Source organism: Anomaloglossus baeobatrachus, chromosome 3 (assembly GCF_048569485.1).
Source record: "Anomaloglossus baeobatrachus isolate aAnoBae1 chromosome 3, aAnoBae1.hap1, whole genome shotgun sequence".
NCBI classification, from domain to species: Eukaryota; Metazoa; Chordata; class Amphibia; order Anura; family Aromobatidae; genus Anomaloglossus; species Anomaloglossus baeobatrachus.
The window spans coordinates 274,978,385-274,998,517 of record NC_134355.1 but is presented as its reverse complement, the minus strand read 5'-3'; the positions used below and the strand labels follow the sequence as shown (position 1 = coordinate 274,998,517).

Here is a 20,133-nt window from a genome sequence, read left to right as displayed (position 1 = left end):
GTGCTGCCAGCCACCCTCCCCCCACGTGGGGGGAGGGTGGCTTGCAGCACATGGAGGGATAGGAGGTGTGGCGATGGAGAAGGGGCAGCCGATGAAGGAGGCGGCGGCGGCCGCCGATCGGGAACAGTGGGGGCCGATTCGGGGGCAGCAGCGGCTGAAAAAGGTGAGTGCGACGGCGGCGGGGACAGTGGCGAGCATGGCGGCGGGGACAGCGGAGGAGCGGGAGCAGCGGCGGGGCGATCGGAGACAGCGGCGGAGCGGGAGCATGGCGCCGGGGCGATCGGAGACAGCGGCGGAGCGGGAGCATGGCGCCGGGGCGATCGGAGACAGCGGCGGAGTGGGAGCATGGCGCCGGGGCGATCGGCGACAGCGGCGGAGTGGGAGCATGGCGCCGGGGCGATCGGAGACAGCGGCGGGAACAGCGGTGGAGCGGGAGCATGGCGCGGCGATCGGAGACAGCGGCGGTGGAGCGGGAGCATGGCGGGGGGATCGGAGACAGCGGCGGGGACAGCGGTGGAGCGGGAGCATGGCGCCGGGGCGATCGGAGACAGCGGCGGGGACAGCGGTGGATCGGGAGCATGGCGCCGGGGCGATCGGCGACAGCGGCGGGGACAGCGGTGGATCGGGAGCATGGCGCCGGGGCGATCGGCGACAGCGGCGGAGCGGGAGCATGGCGCCGGGGCGATCGGTGACAGCGGCGGAGTGGGAGCATGGCGCCGGGGCGATCGGCGACAGCGGCGGAGTGGGAGCATGGCGCCGGGGCGATCGGAGACAGCGGCGGAAACAGCGGTGGAGCGGGAGCATGGCGCGGCAATCGGAGACAGCGGCGGTGGAGCGGGAGCATGGCGCGGCGATCGGAGACAGCGGCGGTGGAGCGGGAGCATGGCGGGGGGGGATCGGAGACAGCGGCGGGGACAGCGGTGGAGCGGGAGCATGGCGCCGGGGCGATCGGAGACAGCGGCGGGGACAGCGGTGGATCGGGAGCAGCGGCGGGGCGATCGGAGACAGCGGCGGGGCGGGCGGCGGGGACAGGGGCGGGCGGCGGGGACAGCAACTTACCGCTCTCCTCGGCTTCCAGGGACGGTCACAGGCCGCAGATCCACATTGATTGGAGAGAGCGGTCACAAGACCGGTCTCTCGAATCAGAGCTGGGGGCGGGTGAAGCATCGATCACCCAGCTCCAGCCAATGGCCAGTGCTACAGCAGCACTGATCAGGGCTGGATTTCAATGTTCCAGCCATTTTCAATGGCTGGAACATTACAGTGGCTGTAATTGGCTGAGCGGCATTCGTCAGCCAATCACAGCCTCTGTAGGTTCGGGGAGGAGGCACCACCCCTCCTGAGGTCAGGCAGAGGTCCCCTCCTTCCCGAATCCACCGTTTAAGTAAACAAATTTCACTCCCCGGGGCTCCGGGACCGCGATTTCGCCAGGACGTACTGAGTACGTCATGGGTCGTTTAGCACCATGTCACCATGACGTACTCAGTACGTCCAAGGTCGTTAAGGGGTTAAAAAATGATGTGGAATCCCCTGTACCAGCCAAAGTAAAGCTGACAGCTGAGGGTTGCAGCTCGTAACTTGTCTGTTTTACCTGCGTTGGTTATCATAAATAGGCTGGAGCCCACGACACTTCTTTACTTTTTGATCTTTATTGTTCACAACAGTGTACAGTCATGCTCCAAATGCAATAAATGTTGTTGCACTGCAGCCTTTCAACAAACTTTATTAACATAATTAATATACAAACAGTACCCGAATACCGAAATCTGGGGTTTTTTTTGTTTTTTTTTTTAAACTCCATGTTCAAGTCTGAGCCCCAGACACCCAGTTTCCAAAACAAACCCTGAACTTTACAGTTCTGAGTTCGCTCATCCCGAATCATATCTACATTAAAAACTAATGTTAAAAGGCCATATTATGTGTCTATTGTGGGCAAATAAGGGCTTGGTATTGATCACCAACTCAAACAGCATACAAGTTTGCCTGCTACAACTTTCTCATTTTAGAGCTTTAACTTCCATGTAGATGAAAAGAATGAATATATTAAACTGTGTTAGAAAGGGTCTTATACCTTCATTATTAACAATAAGACTTAGTCTGGTGGTAAAAAAAAAAAAAAAATGACAAAATGCCCAGGGTTGGTTTTAAGAAGATTAAAAAACAATATATACATTTATTATATACACATATAGCTCTATCTATATACAGTGGAACTTTGGTCAATGAGAAAATTCATTCTGGGAGTGTGCTTGTTAACCAAGTTACTCGTTCAGCAAAGCAAGATTTCCCATAGGAAATCATTGAAATGCAGACAATTCGTTCCGCAACTTGTTAAATGTCCCATTGTGCCATTCCACACATCTACAAAACACACACACACAAACACAAATTATGCTCACCTTACCTTCCGTTCCATCGCCGGTCTCATGGAACTTGCAGTTCGCCGGTACAGGATGTGTATCGGGCAACCATTGCGACAAAAGAGGAACTTCCGCTGCCAGAGCGCTGACGTCAAAGGCAGGAGCCACTTGCCTCTGATTAGCCGGCGCGCTGTCTTTGAGTAGCGGCCGACAGCGGAAGTTCCTCCCTCGTCGCGATGGTTAGCGATACACATCCTGTACCGGCGAACTACAAGTACCAGGAGGCCGGTGATGGAACGGAAGGTAAGGTGAGCATAATATATGTGTGTGCGTGCTTGTTTGTGTGTGTTCGTGCATGCTTGTGTGTGTTTGTGAGGACTGCAAGAGCGGGTCAGAGCGCGGTGGATGTACGGAACCAGAAGTGTATGCGGTGAGTATTTTGCTCGTTCAGCAAAGCTTGCTAGTAAACTGAGTTACAAATTTACAGCAAACTTTGCTCTTTAAGCGAAATACTCGCTAACTGGGTTACTCGTTAAGTGAGGTTCTACTGTGTGTGTATACATATATTATATATTAACAATGGGAAGGAAAAGTAGAAAAACCTAAATCTTGTTGTGACACTGGTATTGGCTCCTTTACATTAAATTAGTATGAAAACACATTTTGATTCGCCTGTGGTTAATCACAAATGAGAATTACCTGTGATAAATTGTCGTGCCCATGTGACATGAATTAGCCAATGAATGATGACTTCAGTGTTTTAAAAAGCCACATGTTAGGCCGTGTTCCTTTGTCAAGTGGTGGAGGACATCAGAACTGCTATTATTAGCAAACACAAGACTTACAAAGGGTATAAGGTCATCTCCAAAGACCTTGGTATCCTAGTTTCAACAGTGCGCATTGTTATTAAGAAGTTTGCCAAGCATGGAACCATCAAGAACATCCCTGGACGTGGAAAATTACCAAGAGATGTGTTCGAAGGTTGATGGGAATGGTGGAAAAACGCCACTTCAAACATCCAAAGACCTGAAGGTTGACCTGGAGCAGTCTGGGGTCATAGTTTCAACAAGTACCATATGCCACACACTAAGCCAAGCAGAACTTTATGGGTGAAGGCCAAGGAAGAAAGCATTGCTGAAGAAAATACATAAAAAGGAAAGCCTGATCTTTGTCAGAGTACCTTGCCAAGCCACAATCCTTCTGGGAAAATGTTCAGTGGACAGATTAAACAAAAATAGACATTTTGGCCAATGCAAAGCAACAGTTTGTTTACAGATGGCGCAACCAAGCTTAGAAGGAAATGAACACCCTACCAACAGTTAAGCATGGTGGAGGATTCATTATGCTGTGGGGTTGTTTTGCTATGTCTGGTGCTGGAGGCCTTGATTGTATCAAAGGAATCATGAAATCAGAGAATTATCAAGAGATTTCATTGAGAAGTTTTCTACCACAGTGTAAGAAAAGTTGTTTTGAGCCTAAGATAATGGGTCCTGCTGCAAGACAATAAGCCAAAACACACATCCAAAAGTACACAGGAATGGTTGAAAAAAGAAAAAAAAAAGGGCTGTATTAAAAAGGCTAGCAATGAGTCCTGAACCTCAATCTCATTGAAAACCTTTGGGGTGAACTAAAATCTGCCAGTGGGAAAAAGAACCCTGTAAACATCCCAGAGCTTGAACAAACTGCAAAAGAAGAGTCTGAGAAAATACCAGCTCAGAAGTGCAAGAATCTTCTAGATGACTACATGAAATGCTTGGGGCGGTCATCAATTTTTGTTACAGAGGGGGCTGTGAATGAAAAGCGCAATAGGGTCTTATCCACAAAACTGGAAATTAAGTAAAAAGTAGAAAACTCACCTATAGGAGTTGTGCCAGTCACAGCCCCTATAACCGCATGTATCCAACGGTGAAGCAGCTGCAGCCCCAGGTGTAGTAGTTCAAGGTATGGAAGGAGACGTGTGGTAATGCAGTAATTATTGTCTTTTATTTCATGCACAGGTTTACGCGTTTCAGGAGTACTCAGTTCCCTTCATCAGAACATCAGGAAAAAGGGATTTGATATTCTTTTGCCTGATGTCCTGATGAAGGGGACTGAATACTCCTGAAACGCGTAGACCTGTGCATGAAATAAAAGACATTAATCATTTATAATCCTGGAGTGGTGAATAGCGCGGCATTACAACCAGTCTCCTTTTATACCCTGAATATCAATTTTTATTATTGACATTAATTAGGGGTGTCTTTATTGCTGCACATGAAATTGCCACTTGTAAGTTGACAAATGTTTTATTGTTGTATCACTGTGGAACACTAATTAAAAATCCTGAGAGGAAATAACACATTTCCATTTATTTCTGAAGATATTGTGCAGTCTATGAAAAAAGAAGGGAATTTTGTTTACTTACCGTAAATTCCTTTTCTTCTAGCTCTAATTGGGAGACCCAGACAATTGGGTGTATAGGCTATGCCTCCGGAGGCCGCACAAAGTACTACACTTAAAAGTGTTAGGCCCCTCCCCTTCTGCCTATACACCCCCCGTGCTCCCACGGGCTCCTCAGTTTTGGTGCAAAAGCAAGAAGGAGGAAAAATAATTATAAACTGGTTTAAAGTAACTTCAATCCGAAGGAAACTCGGAGAACTGAAACCATTCAACATGAACAACATGTGTACACAAAAAAACAGGGGCGGGTGCTGGGTCTCCCAATTAGAGCTAGAAGAAAAGGAATTTACGGTAAGTAAACAAAATTCCCTTCTTTTTCGCTCTATTGGGAGACCCAGACAATTGGGACGTCCAAAAGCAGTCCCTGGGTGGGTAAAATAATACCTCGTAAGAGAGCCGTAAAACGGCCCTTTCCTACAGGTGGGCAACCGCCGCCTGAAGGACTCGTCTACCTAGGCTGGCATCCGCCGCAGCATAGGTATGCACCTGATAGTGCTTCGTGAAAGTGTGCAGGCTCGACCAGGTAGCCGCCTGACACACCTGTTGAGCCGTAGCCTGGTGCCTCAAAGCCCAGGACGCTCCCACGGCTCTGGTAGAATGGGCCTTCAGCCCTGAGGGAACCGGAAGCCCAGCCGAACGGTAAGCTTCGATAATTGGCTCCTTGATCCACCGAGCCAGGGTTGATTTGGAAGCCTGTGACCCTTTACGCTGGCCAGCGACAAGGACAAAGAGTGCATCCGAGCAGCGCAGGGGCGCCGTACGAGAAATGTAGAGTCTGAGTGCTCTCACCAGATCTAACAAGTGCAAATCCTTTTCACATTGGTGAACTGGATGAGGATAAAAAGAGGGTAAGGAAATATCCTGATTGAGATGAAAGGGGGATACCACCTTAGGGAGAAATTCCGGAACCGGACGTAGAACCACCTTGTCCTGGTGAAAAACCAGAAAAGGGGCTTTGCACGACAACGCTGCTAGCTCAGACACTCTCCGAAGAGAAGTGACTGCTACTAGAAAAACCACTTTCTGCGAAAGTCGTGAGAGGGAGATATCTCTCATTGGCTCGAATGGTGGTTTCTGAAGAACCATCAGCACCCTGTTTAGATCCCAGGGTTCTAACGGCCGCTTGTAAGGTGGAACGATGTGACAAACTCCCTGCAGGAACGTGCGTACCTGTGGAAGTCTAGCTAGGCGCTTCTGGAAAAACACAGAGAGCGCTGAAACTTGTCCCTTAAGGGAACCGAGCGACAAACCCTTTTCCAGTCCAGATTGAAGGAAGGACAGAAAAGTAGGTAATGCAAATGGCCAGGGAGAAAAACCCTGAGCAGAGCACCACGACAGGAAAATTTTCCACGTCCTGTGATAAATCTTGGCGGACGTTGGTTTCCTAGCCTGTCTCATAGTGGCAATGACTTCTTGAGATAACCCTGAAGACGCTAGGATCCAGGACTCAATGGCCACACAGTCAGGTTGAGGGCCGCAGAATTCAGATGGAAAAACGGCCCTTGAGACAGCAAGTCTGGTCGGTCTGGTAGTGCCCACGGTTGGCCGACCGTGAGATGCCACAGATCCGGGTACCACGACCTCCTCGGCCAGTCTGGAGCGACGAGGATGGCGCGGCGGCAGTCGGCCCTGATCTTGCGTAACACTCTGGGCAACAGTGCCAGCGGAGGAAACACATAAGGGAGCTGAAACTGCGACCAATCCTGAACTAAGGCGTCTGCCGCCAGAGCTCTGGGATCTTGAGACCGTGCCATGAACGTTGGTACCTTGTTGTTGTGCCGGGACGCCATGAGGTCGACGTCCGGCACCCCCCAGCGGCAACAGATCTCCTGAAACACGTCCGGGTGAAGGGACCATTCCCCTGCGTCCATGCCCTGGCGACTGAGATAATCTGCTTCCCAGTTTTCCACGCCTGGGATGTGAACTGCGGATATGGTGGAGGCCGTGGCTTCCACCCACATCAAAATCCGCCGGACTTCCTGGAAGGCTTGTCGACTGCGTGTGCCGCCTTGGTGGTTGATGTATGCCACCGCTGTGGAATTGTCCGACTGAATTCGGATCTGCTTGCCTTCCAGCCACTGCTGGAACGCTTTCAGGGCAAGATACACTGCCCGAATTTCCAGAACATTGATCTGAAGCGAGGACTCTTGCCGGGACCACGTACCCTGAGTCCTGTGGTGGAGAAAAACCGCTCCCCACCCTGACAGACTTGCGTCCGTCGTGACTACTGCCCAGGATGGGGGTAGGAAGGATTTCCCCTTCGATAATGAAGTGGGAAGAAGCCACCACCGAAGGGAAGCTTTGGTCGCCTGAGAGAGGGAGACGGTCCTGTCGAGGGACGTCGGCTTCCTGTCCCATTTGCGTAGGATGTCCCATTGAAGAGGACGCAGGTGAAACTGCGCGAAAGGGACTGCTTCCATTGCTGCCACCATCTTCCCCAGGAAGTGCATGAGGCGCCTCAAGGGGTGTGACTGGCCTTGAAGGAGAGATTGTACCCCTGTCTGTAGTGACCGCTGCTTGATCAGCGGAAGCTTCACTATCGCTGAGAGGGTATGAAACTCCATGCCAAGGTATGTGAGCGATTGGGCCGGTGTCAGATTTGACTTTGGAAAATTGATGATCCACCCGAAACTCTGGAGAGTCTCCAGGGTAGCGTCGAGGCTGTGTTGGCATGCCTCTTGAGAGGGTGCCTTGATCAACAGATCGTCCAAGTACGGGATCACCGAGTGACCCTGAGAATGGAGGACCGCTACTACAGTAGCCATAACCTTGGTGAAAACCCGTGGGGCTGTTGCCAGGCCGAATGGCAGTGCCACGAACTGCAGGTGTTCGTTTCCTATGGCGAAGCGCAAGAAGCGCTGGTGCTCTGGGGCAATCGAAACGTGGAGATAAGCATCTTTGATATCGATCGATGCAAGGAAATCTCCTTGGGACATTGAGGCGATGACGGAGCGAAGGGATTCCATCCGGAACCGCCTGGTCTTTACGTGTTTGTTGAGAAGTTTCAGGTCTAGGACAGGACGGAAAGACCCGTCCTTCTTTGGGACCACAAACAAGTTGGAGTAAAAACCGTGGCCCTGTTGATGAAGAGAAACAGGGACCACCACTCCTTCTGCCTTCAGAGTGCCCAGCGCCTGCAGAAGAGCCTCGGCTCTCTCGGGAGGCGGAGAAGACCTGAAGAATCGAGTCGGGGGACGAGAGATGAACTCTATCTTGTAACCGTGAGACAGAATGTCTCTCACCCAGCGGTCTTTTATTTGTGGCAGCCAGGCGTCGCAAAAGCGGGAGAGCCTGCCACCGACCGAGGATGCTACTAGAGGAGGTCGAAAGTCATGAGGAAGCCGCCTTGTTAGCGGTGCCTCCAATGTTCTTTTTAGGACGTGACTTAGACCGCCATGCATCAGAGTTCCTTTGTTCTTTCTGAGACCTTTTGGACGAGGAGAATTGGGACCTGCCCGCGCCCCGAAAGGACCGAAACCTCGCCTGCCCTCTCCTCTGTTGGGGAATGTTCTGTTTGGGCTGGGGTAAGGATGTATCCTTTCCCTTGGATTGTTTGATGATTTCATCCAGACGCTCGCCAAACAGCCTGTCGCCAGAAATTGGCAAACTGGTTAAGCGCTTTTTGGAAGCAGAATCTGCCTTCCATTCCCGTAGCCACAAGGCCCTGCGGAGTACCACCGAATTGGCGGTCGCCACCGCCGTACGGCTCACAGAGTCCAGGACAGCATTAATAGCGTAAGACGCAATTGCCGAGGTCTGGGTGGTAATGGATGCCACTTGTGGCGCGGCCGTGCAAGTGGCTGCTTCAATTTGCGCTTGACCTGCTGAGATAGCTTGCAGCGCCCATACGGCTGCGAATGCTGGGGCAAAAGAAGCTCCGATAGCTTCATAGATGGATTTCAACCAGAGCTCCATCTGCCTGTCAGTGGCATCTTTGAGCGAGGCCCCATCTTCCACTGCAAGTATGGATCTAGCCGCCAGTCTGGAGATTGGAGGATCCACTTTGGGACATTGAGTCCAACCTTTAACCACGTCCGGGGGGAAAGGATAACGTGTATCCTTAAGGCGCTTAGAAAAACGCTTATCTGGACAAGCATGGTGATTCTGGATTGCCTCTCTGAAATCAGAGTGGTCTAGAAACATACTCTGTGTCCGCTTGGGAAACCTGAAACGAAATTTCTCCTGCTGAGAAGCTGACTCCTCCGCCGGAGGGGCTGAGGGAGAAATATCCAGCAACTGATGGATGGACGCAATAAGATCGTTCACTATGGCGTCCCCGTCTGGAGTATTAAGATTGAGAGCGCTCTCAGGATCAGAATCCTGATCAGCTGTCTCCGCATCATCAACCAAAGATTCCCCCCGCTGAGACCCTAAACAATATGATGTCGAGGGAAATTCTAAGCGAGCCCGCTTAGTCAATCTGGGGCTGGGGTCTAAGTCAGAACCCTCAGACTGGGATGTAGGAGATACCCCGGGAGGACATTGTTGGTCCAACTGAGGGGGGCCCGGGAACAACGATTCAACAGGGTCCCGTTGCTGAGATACCGGCCTGGACTGCAAGGCTTCTAGTATCTTAGCCATAGTCTCAGAGAGTTTAGCAAACTCAGTCCCCGTCACCTGGACAGTGTCAACAGGTGTCTCCCCCTGGGCCCCTCTTAGCATAGGCTCCGGCTGAAGAAGTGGCACAGGGGTCGAACACTGCACACAATGAGGGTCAGTGGAACCTGCCGGTAGTGGGGTCTTACAAGCGGCGCAGGCAGCATAATAAGCCTGTGTTTTGGCACCCCTGCCTTTTGTGGGCGCCATGCTATAGTTTTCCTTGAGTTACACAAAAGGGTATATAGCCAGAATGCACTGTGCTCATACAGTGTAAAGTATATATGATACACAAATAATGTACCAATACACTACAGCACCATGGGGCTAGCACCAACAGGTGCTGCTTACCAGCCGCCTAAAGCGGTTGTGAGGCCACCAGAGACCGTGTCTGGGTCTCCCAGGACTTGTCCCTCTTCTGCAGCGTCGGTGGAGCTGACAGGAATGGCTGCGGCGTCCTGACGAGATGAGGGAGCTGTGGGCGTGGCCGAGAAAGAGCGCGAACTGGTGCTCACACCGTGCACAGTGAGGGGGGTGGAGTATGTAAATCATACTCCAGCCCTCAGAGCTGCTCGCTCCGTGCAGCGTCCCGCCCTTCCCCCTGCCTGTCAGGGCTGAGGGCGGGAGAAAAGTAAACTAGGCCGCAAGGAAGCCGGGGACTCTAGTAATAAACGCGGCCGCCGTAAAAGCGCGGCCGGCGTGAAAGTCCCCGGCGAACTACAAGTCCCAGCCGCGCCGCAGTGTCCCATGGCAGCGGCGGTTAGTGCGGTAGCCCTTACATATAAACACACTCAGCGACGCTGAGTGTGTAATGGCACATATAGACCCGGTCAGCGCCGCGGTCCCCGGTGCACTAGCACACCCAGCAAAGCTGAGGTGATGCCGTGCGCGGTCCCCACAGGGATACAGAGTACCTCCAAGATGCAGGGCCATGTCCCTGAACGATATTCGGCTCCTATCCATCAGGCTCCACAGGAGTTGTGGATGGAGCACGGTCTCAGTGCCTGGAGACCGGTAAGATCCCACTTCACCCAGAGCCCAGAGGGGGATGGGGAAGGAAAGCAGCATGTGGGCTCCAGCCTCCGTACCCGCAATGGATACCTCAACCTTAACAACACCGCCGACAAGAGTGGGGTGAGAAGGGAGCATGCTGGGGGCCCTATATGGGCCCACTTTTCTTCCATCCGACATAGTCAGCAGCTGCTGCTGACTAATCTGTGGAGCTGTGCTGTGCGTGTCTGACCTCCTTCGCACAAAGCAAAAAACTGAGGAGCCCGTGGGAGCACGGGGGGTGTATAGGCAGAAGGGGAGGGGCCTAACACTTTTAAGTGTAGTACTTTGTGCGGCCTCCGGAGGCATAGCCTATACACCCAATTGTCTGGGTCTCCCAATAGAGCGAAAAAGAAATTGAGGGGTGCCAGTAGAAGGTGTGTGTGTGTGTGTGTGTGTGTGTGTGTGTGTGTGTGTGTGTGTAATAAATGTTACATTTTTTTTTAATCTTCTTAAAACCCAAGTCACACATACATTATGTATATAAACATTACATACATACACACACTTGCCTACCTCACCAATCCGCTGTTCTTGCTTGGACATTGTCCAGGCCTACTCCATGCAGCAGTTACAATGGCAAGACTCAATGACATCTGACTGCTACAGAGGTCCAGGACCCAGCAGAGTTGCAATGGCAGAAGTTAGGTAAGAATGGTTTTATTTTTTTTATTCATTTATTTTTAACCCAGTGTTCACTAACAAGTCTGCTAAACTTTAAGCATTTACTTTTACTTATTGGTCAAGAGCTTGTGCGTGCTGCTCTATTGAACTGCAAGCAGGAAATGAATAGAAATGTCACTCTCATACTTGCTTCACTTGTAGAGGAGATGGAAAAAAAAACCTAAGATATTGATCAGCAGATGTTTGTCTATTAAAACAGCATCTACTTATAGGCTACTCAATATATTTATACGTGTGTACATGAAAGAAAACTATGAAAAAAGCAGGAGAGTCTCAGACTTTCCAGTGTGGGCGAGCTGGTAAAGCAAAAAATAAAGTAAAAATGTTGGGTTTAAACTGTTAACACTGTGTTTTGTTGTAATAGAAGCCACTTCCTTTGTCAGTACCTTCAATGCAAAATAGCACTGCAGGGAAGAACTGCATTGGCACAAACCTTAAATGAACCCCAGTGTTGGCACAAAAATGTGCACAGTTAACCATGTAACTTGAAGAACAATAGCCACCCAAGAATGCCCACTGAACAGCTTGCAATTAAAAGGGCACTCAAAGTGAAAAATGCTTACTTACTGCACTGGAGGTGTTTTCCAGGACTTATGCACTTTTTTTTTTTTTTTAGGGGGTTGGCACTCAATCAGCATGATATCAACAGAGACCCCCTGTCGTCAAAGTAGAGCGGATGAGAAGAAGCTGCTCTGTCGACGTGACGTCACCAGAAGCCACAGAATCACAGGCAGGAGTGGTCCATGACAGCTTTGAGCTGGTGGAAGTTCACAACTACCTACCTGTAAGTTTATAGCCCAATTAAAAAAAAAAAGATACAAAAGTCTTAGATAACCCCTTTTACGTGTGTGTTTGGGCTTGCCATAGAGGTAAAAAGTACAACATTTTGCAGCACAGTCCCCAAACTCCACAGCGGCAGAAATATTCCTTTGGATTGTGGATGTGTTTAATGTTTTAGCTTTGTCTTGTGTGGTATTGCCAGAACCCTAAAAAGCTGGAATTTGATGCACATAATATACACCTGCAATGTGTTACATAGGGGAGAGATTCCCTCTTTTATCTTTATTACGTATACATCTAATAGGCATACACAAGGACCAACATATTTCAGAAAAAAAAAATACTGTGCCTATGGCATTTAAAAAGATTTTTTTGGAGAAAAAAAAACAAACATTCACATTAGGATGGAAACGTTTTTTTTCAGACAGAAGTTAAAAAGTGTTATTATACAACTTAAGGGTCTGTCCACTACTAAGACAACTCCTTCTGATTAAAAAGGTAAAATAAAGCCATGACTCACCTCCCGTATCAGCACCATTCCAGTGGTGCCACAGGTCGCGGTGCGGGGGCTCACATAAGATTGTGACGTCAGGCAAGCCCTGCGTCCAATCAGTGCCGGCTTCCTTCTCACCGCCTTCGGACAAAACCAACAAACAGGAAGTAAGAGCTGCAGTTGTGGTCATTTATTGTCCAAAGGCGGGGAGAAGGAAGCTGGAACTGATTGGATGTGGGGCGCGCGTGACATCACAACCGCACGTCAGCTCCAGCACTGCGAGCCCGGACACCGCTGGAACAGCGCCGGTGCGAGAGTTCAGGATAGTCTTTATTATTTTACCTGGGGAAAACATGTTAAATCAGAAGGGCTTGTTCTAGTATTGGACAACCCCTTTAAGTTTAAACAAGTCATGATATACATTAAACAAAATAAATTCAGGCAGTTAATCTAATAAAAAAAATAATATATTCAGCAGCACATTTGTTACAAAAATTTCTGCAACCGTCCCACGCATAGACATGAGGTTTGCAGAAATTCATGTGCATGTTTGCTTAAATCTGCAGAAAGTACTCTCCAACAAACAAACTGAATATTTGTAAGCCCAGGCTTTATATTATTTGAGCAAATACTTAGAGATGAGCAGAGAATATTTGGTAAAATAAATACCAATAATACAAAGTATAAAAGGTATCTTGGGGTCATCAGAAAATCCCTGATATAATTACTGGTTATTAAAAAAAAAAAAAATAAAAAAATCTTGGTAGGTTTTAAAGCAAAAGTCAAAATACTAATACTCCTCCAGCCTCCATAAAAGTGAATTGATCAAAAAAAAAATGCAAAATCCGGTGCCTTTCACTTCCACATCAGAAGGTGAAAGATGCTGCCGGCGGTGCCGGACCCACACGTATCATGCACTGATTTATAGGCGCATGATACCTGCTGACAATGACAACGCGTTTCACCTCTAAATGCGGACGCGAGATGTCATGGATAACCATCTTATGCCTAAAATACTGTCAAGGAACACAAAAAAAAGATACTGCTTTTAAATCTAAAACTATTAAAACTGCTCAGAATATAATGAAATATAAAAATAGAAAAAGTTCTAAAATATAACTATATAGCTCCATTTATGCAAATTGTACACCTGATCAAGAAAATATTACTGTAAAAAAAATGGGCTAAACATCCAAGTTTTTACTTTATCTCATAAAAGCCTTTTTCTGACTTTCTTTTACAATGTCATCAGGGGAGGGAGTCTGAAAATCAAATGGCGTTATATGGGTTGCACCCTCGTGATTAGTTTGTGGTAATTCCATATTTTGGCAGTCTGGTGGTTGAACTACTGGAAATGGCTTCCTGCGCGCTTTAGGAATGTAGGTAAAACACAAGCTTAGTGCAAAGGTGGAAGGCTTGGCTTTCAATGACCTAACCCAGAGGCCGGGTCTCTTGCGATTTTTAGAGCTTAGGCTTTTCACCAAGTGTATACATTTGTCACTTTTGTGTTCTAATGGTTCAGGCTCAGCAGGCTTTATATTAAGATTTGATGGGTTGAGACCGCCCATAGGCTCACTAATGAGAAAGCGGAGATCTATGTTGGTATCGGTCTCAGTGAGGGTCACTCCGCTAGGCTGAAATAAACTGTGGAGGTCATCATGAGGTTTGTTATTGGCTTCAACAATGAGATCAGACAGGGAAACGTGGAAGTCTCCCTGATCAACGCTCTGAGAAACAGCAAGGGATGACAGGGATGTGGTCAAAGATGGTACATCGAATGCTGTATTAGGCCCGTCAGATAACTGAGACAGTGGCACAAATGATCCAGCCTGCAAGTTTGTAGTACACGGATTTTTCTTAGGAGAATCGATCACAAGATCCTGTAAGGGGTTCCTCTCTGTATGCTCCTGGATCAGTTCAGCCAGTGATGGACTTCCATACTTTGGTACAGACAGATTTTCTCCATCAGAGGACATACTATCCTCAGAATGTAAGACTGAACTTAGGCTTCCAAATAAAGTGGCCTTTTCACGCAAGACATGATTTTCTGACCCAGTATTTATGGGGAAGGAACTTACTGTAGAACCAACAGCCAAGTCTTTGGACTTTTTTACTCTAACAGATGTATTAGATTGACTTTTCTGCATCAAATCAGGAATCTGGGCTGAAGGTTGATAGCACGGCATAGACGTGTCACTCAAAGCACCAGTAACAGGGGAATGATTCATTAAATCCAGCAAACTAATTTGTGACAACGCAACAGGCTTTCCATTGCCAAAGCTTTGCTGTGAGCCATCGTTTATGAGGGCTGATAAAGACAAACTGGGAGTATAATTGGAAAAAATATTCTCCCTGTTACCATCTAAAGGACCACCAGAAGAACTGCTACTCTGCAACTGTCTATTTGCTGGGTCACTAGCGGTTAATTGTGAAGGGTCAGCACACTTTGACTTCAGGAGTAAAGAAGATAAAGATTGATCACTGGATAATTGCTGTAAAGAGGTAAATAAGGCTTCTTACCTTACCATGGCCAATAATATTCAGGTTGGCGAAAAAACAAAACAGAATCCATACACGACATCAGCAGGAACAATGCAAAAAAAGAAAGAAAAAGATACAGAAAGGCATTTATTTGCTAAATGTCACAAGAAAGTCCTTGCATAACTTAGCTACATTTTTTTTTTTTTTTAAAGGAATTCTTACAAAATGCAGGCAAAAATGGCACCATGTAGAAACCAGCTGTAACCGCTTAAATGGGGCCGTCTGGTCTTCTGATAAAAGTCTGCAGACACTATAGCCCCCGTCACATTTAGCGACTTACCAGCGATCCCGAAAACGATGCAACCTGATAAGGATCGCTGGTAAGTTGCTGGGAGGTCGCTGGTGAGATGTCACACAGTCAGGCCTTACCAACGACTCAGTAACGATACAGGTCGCAGTAGCGACCTGTATAACGATCTCTGCTGTCATCGGGACCCTGTCACACAGTGTCAGAAATAGCGATGCGTCCTACCCAGCAGGACATCGCCTTTGAAGAAAATGGTCCAGGACATTCAGCAACGACCGACGACTCCACAGCAGGGGCCAGGTCGTTGCTGGATGTCACACTCAGCGAGATCGCTAGCGAGATCGCTGTTGCGTCACAAAACCCGTCACTCAGCAGCGATGTTGCTAGGGATGTTACTTAGTGAGACGTGGCCTTAAGTGACCGAAGACTTCTGAACACTAATAGTGCACACCGCATCCCATTAGGATTACCAGAAACAGTGGGCAGTCATGTGACCAAAAGTATGCAATTTGCATACATGCTACCTAGACGTGCTTGGCCTCACTCAATACAATATAAGCAAGGCTGAGCACATCTAATCAGAATGCAGCGTAAGACCGGACAATCTCTTTAAGGGTTTTGGCCTTGTGAACACTGCTTCATTTTTCAAATCTGGTAAGTAGTGGAATGATTTTATGGATACTTGTGTTTCACAGACTGTCTTTAAAGGCCCAATCACACTAAACAACTTACCAGCGATCCCAACAACGATCCAACCTGATAGGGATCGCTGGTAAGTTGCTGGTGAGATGTCACACTGCGACGCTCCAGCGATCCCACCAGCAACCTGACCTGGCAGGGATCGCTGGAGCGTGGCTACACGAGTTGCTGGTGAGCTCACCAGCAACCAGTGTCCCAGCCCCCAGCCAGCAGCGCCGCGTGGAAGATGCTGCGCTTGGTAACTAAGGTAAATATCGGGTAACCAACCCGATATTTACCTTGGTTACCAGCGCACGCAGCTACACGTGCAGAGAGCAGGGAGCAGCGCACACCGCTTAGCGCTGGCTCCCTGCTCTCCTAGCTACAGTACACATGGGGTTAATTACCCGATGTGTACTCTGCTACACGTTGCAAAAGCAGGAGCCGGCACTGACAGGGAGAGCGGCGGAGGCTGGTAACGAAGGTAAATATCGGGTAACCAAGGACAGGGCTTCTTGGTTACCCGATGTTTACCGTGGTTACCAGTGTCCGCAGAAGCCGGCTCCTGCTGCCTGCACATTTAGTTGTTGCTGTCTCGCTGTCACACACAGCGATGTGTGCTTCACAGCGGGAGAGCAACAACTAAAAAATGGCCCAGGACATTCAGCAACAACCAACGACCTCACAGCAGGGGCCGGGTTGTTGCTGGATGTCACACACAGCGACATCACTAGCAACATCGCTGCTACGTCACAAAAGTTGTTCGTTAGCAGCGATGTTGCTAGCGATGTTGCTTAGTGTGACGGGGCCTTTAGTTAGGGGTACTTCTCACATAGCGAGATCGCTGCTGAGTCATGGTTTTTGTGATGCACCAGTGACCTCATTAGCGATCTTGCTGTGTGTGACACTGAGCAGCGATCTGTCCCCTGCTGTGAAATCACTGATCATTACACACTGCTCTGGTTCATTTTTTGGACGTTGCTCTCCCGCTGTGAAGCACACATCGCTGTGTTTGACAGCAAGAGAGCAACGATCTGACTGTGCAGGGAGCAGGGAGCCGGCTTCTGGCAGCCTGTGGTAAGCTGTAACCAAGGTAAATATCGGGTAACTAAGAGAAGTGCTTTGCTTGGTTACTCGATATTTACCTTGGTTACTAGCGTCCACCGCTCTCAGGCTGCCAGTGCCAACTCCCTGCACACGTAGCCGGAGAACACATCATGTAAATCATATAAATAAGCAAAGCGGTTTGCTTATTAACCCGATGTGTACTCTGGCTACAAGTGCAGGGAGCCAGCGCTAAGCGGTGTGCGCTGGTAACCAAAGTAAATATCGGGTAACCAAGCGCTTGGTTAACCGATATTTACCTTAGTTACCAAGCGCAGCATCGCTTCCACGCTTGGCTGGTGGCTAGTCACTGGTGAGATCTGCCTGATTGACAGCTCACCAGCGACCATGTAGCGACGCACCAGCGATCCTGACCAGGTCAGATCGCTGGAGCGTCGCTAAAGTGTGACGGTACCCTTATACATCGCACGTTGTGTTAATAGTAAATAAAAGGTCCAAATACTTTGCATGTATTAAAAAAAAAAAAAAATCACCAATATACAGAAAATCAGGAAAACTTTGTATTTTTCATACTTATATTTTTTAGATACGTTCACCCAACCGTATTTTCTGTCCGAGTGCCATTCCTGAAGAACCAGACAGCACTCAAACGAATATTACTCAATGAGGCAATGTAGATGAGCTACTTTTTTCAGACCGAAATCGATAGAGATAAATATTTATTATATATATATATATATATATATATATATATATATATATATATATATATATATATATATATATATATATATATATATATATATATATATATATATATATATATATATATATATATATATATATATATAAACATAAAAAAAAAAAAAATCGCAGCATACTCTAGTGTCTTTTATATTTTAAAACAGACTTGCCCATTCAGCACTACAGGTGCAGGAGAGCAAATGGATGCCATACATAGCACCATATGGCATGCCAACATGCTAAGAGAGCAGAATGAGTGCAGGAACTTACACCCTTGTGACTAGTGCCCTCACTCATTAGCATATGGTAAAGGATCTTAAGAAATACATTCTCTAAAGATCTCTTTCCCTATGTTAGTTTATACAGGGACGGTTAGGCAGGGATTAGCAGTATACACTTAGAACTGCTCGTGGCTCTGGGTGCATATAACACCTGACAGGATTCCTTTAAACTTTAAAAAAAATGGTCATACCCCACAATATATTTAGTGCACAGCGTTGGCCACGTATCTACTTTATGTCAGCCTCATTTTAATTGTCCTATTACCTCTAAAGAAGGCTTATAAGTTAAGGAGATATTTCTAAAAAACTATTTTTAGGAACCAATTGTGTTTTCAAGTGTCTGAGGGACCCACATGTTGGGAGCAACTTCCCACAAATTACTCCAACTTTATAAGCTACACAACAAAGTATTTAAAACCGAAATTAAGAAGTTTGTTAAACGTTTCTGTATGTAACAGGAATATATATATTATGTTTGGTAAAAACAGCAGCCATCAGAACAAAACACGTGCAGATTATCCAGAATTCTGCAGTTTTTGGGAAATACCTATAGGGAACCAACTGCTATTTAGGCACAACATAGGGATCAGAAGGCAAAAAGCCATTTGGCTTTTGGAGATCTTGTTTTTGTAGAATAGTGTCCATGTCGCATGCAAAGAGCCCCAAAGGTGCTAAAACAACTCAAATCCCCAAAAAGGGACACCATTTTTTAAACTATCATTCAAAGAATGAATCTAGGTGTGTTTTGACCTTCAGATTTTTAATTGAAGGGTTTTTTTTAAGCATTTCAGTCGTAAAAATAAAAAAAACGGATTTGTGTACTCACCGTAAAATCGTTTTCTCTTAGCCATCATTGGGGGACACAGGACCATGGGTGTTATGCTGCCTATAAATAGGAGGACACTACGTAGATGAAAAAGCATAGCTCCTCCTCTGCAGTATACACCCCCTGGCCGGGCCAAGCAACCTCAGTTTTAGTACACAAGCAGTAGGAGAAAGAGAAAAAAAAAAAAAAAAAAAAAAACAGTAAAAACTTCTCAACAGAGGAACATGAAAAAAGAAGATTCATAACCAAATAAGGTACAAAGAGAACCAAGGCCCAACAGGGCAACAGGGTGGGTGCTGTGTCCCCGAATGATGGCTAAGAGAAAACGATTTTACGGTGAGTACACAAAAATCCGTTTTTCCTCTGACGCCTCATTGGGGGACACAGGACCATGGGACATCCTAAAGCAGTCCATGGGTGGAAAAAATAAAAGAAGACAACGCAACCCAAGGACTAGGAACCAGTCCCAGACAGCCTGGAGCACCTACTGAGAGAGGTGCTCTACTGCCGTTTGCAGAATTTTCCTACCCAGATTTGCCTCAGCTGAAACCTGGATATGGACTCTGTAATGCTCTGAAAACATATGTAGGCTAGACCAGGTCGCAGCCTTACACACCTGTTCCACTGAAGCCTGATGCCGAATGGCCCACGAAGCGCCAACTGCTCGCGTGGAATGAGCCCGCAGCCCACTAGGAATGGGCTTGAGTTGCAAGCGGTAGACTTCCTGGATCGCAGAGCGAATCCAGCGAGCCAGCGTCGCCTTTGAAGCTGCCTGTCCCTTTTTAGGCCCCTCAGGAGTGACGAACAAAGAGTCCGTCTTCCTAAAGGGGGCTGTCCTGGATATGTAATATCTGAGAGCTCTGACAAGGTCTAACGAATGCAGAGACCTTTCCACCCTATGAACTGGGTGTGGACAAAAAGGAAGGCAGAACAATGTCCTCGCTCAAATGAAACTGGGTAGGAACCTTTGGAAGAAAATCCGGAAGGGGGCACAGAACCACCTTGTCCTGGTGAAAGATCAGAAAAGGCTCGCGGCAAGAGAGTGCTGCCAGCTCCGAAACCAGTCTGATGGACGTAATTGCCACCAGGAATGTTACCTTCCAGGACAGAAGAGCAAGGGAGGATTCCTTGAAGGGTTCAAAGGGAGACCTCTGGAGACCGTCCAGAACGAGGTTGAGGTCCCATGGGTCCAGTGGCCATTTGTACGGGGGAACTAGATGGGAAACGCCCTGGAGGAAGGTCTTGACTTGCGTTTTTTGAGCCAGGAGGCATTGGTAGAAGATTGAGAGCGCTGAGATCTGCCCTTTAAGGGAACTGAGCGCCAACCCCGCTTGTAAGCCAGACTGTAA

General features: G+C 47.9%; 1 protein-coding gene across 2 annotated transcripts in view; it reads right to left on the bottom strand.

Annotated features, from left to right (window-relative positions):
• HBS1L (HBS1 like translational GTPase) overlaps positions 1 to 20,133 on the bottom strand; it is a 188,769-nt gene that overhangs the window by 144,038 nt on the left and 24,598 nt on the right. The window contains exon 5 of one of the 2 annotated variants that reach the window (XM_075339859.1): positions 12,161 to 14,917. The exons of the other annotated variant lie outside the window; for it this stretch is intronic. Within the exon in view, the coding sequence (XP_075195974.1) occupies positions 13,608 to 14,917 (1,310 nt within the window). The 3' untranslated portion in view covers positions 12,161 to 13,607. Of the gene's footprint in view, positions 1 to 12,160; positions 14,918 to 20,133 lie in introns of those variants that run through there. 2 annotated transcript variants of the gene reach the window in all.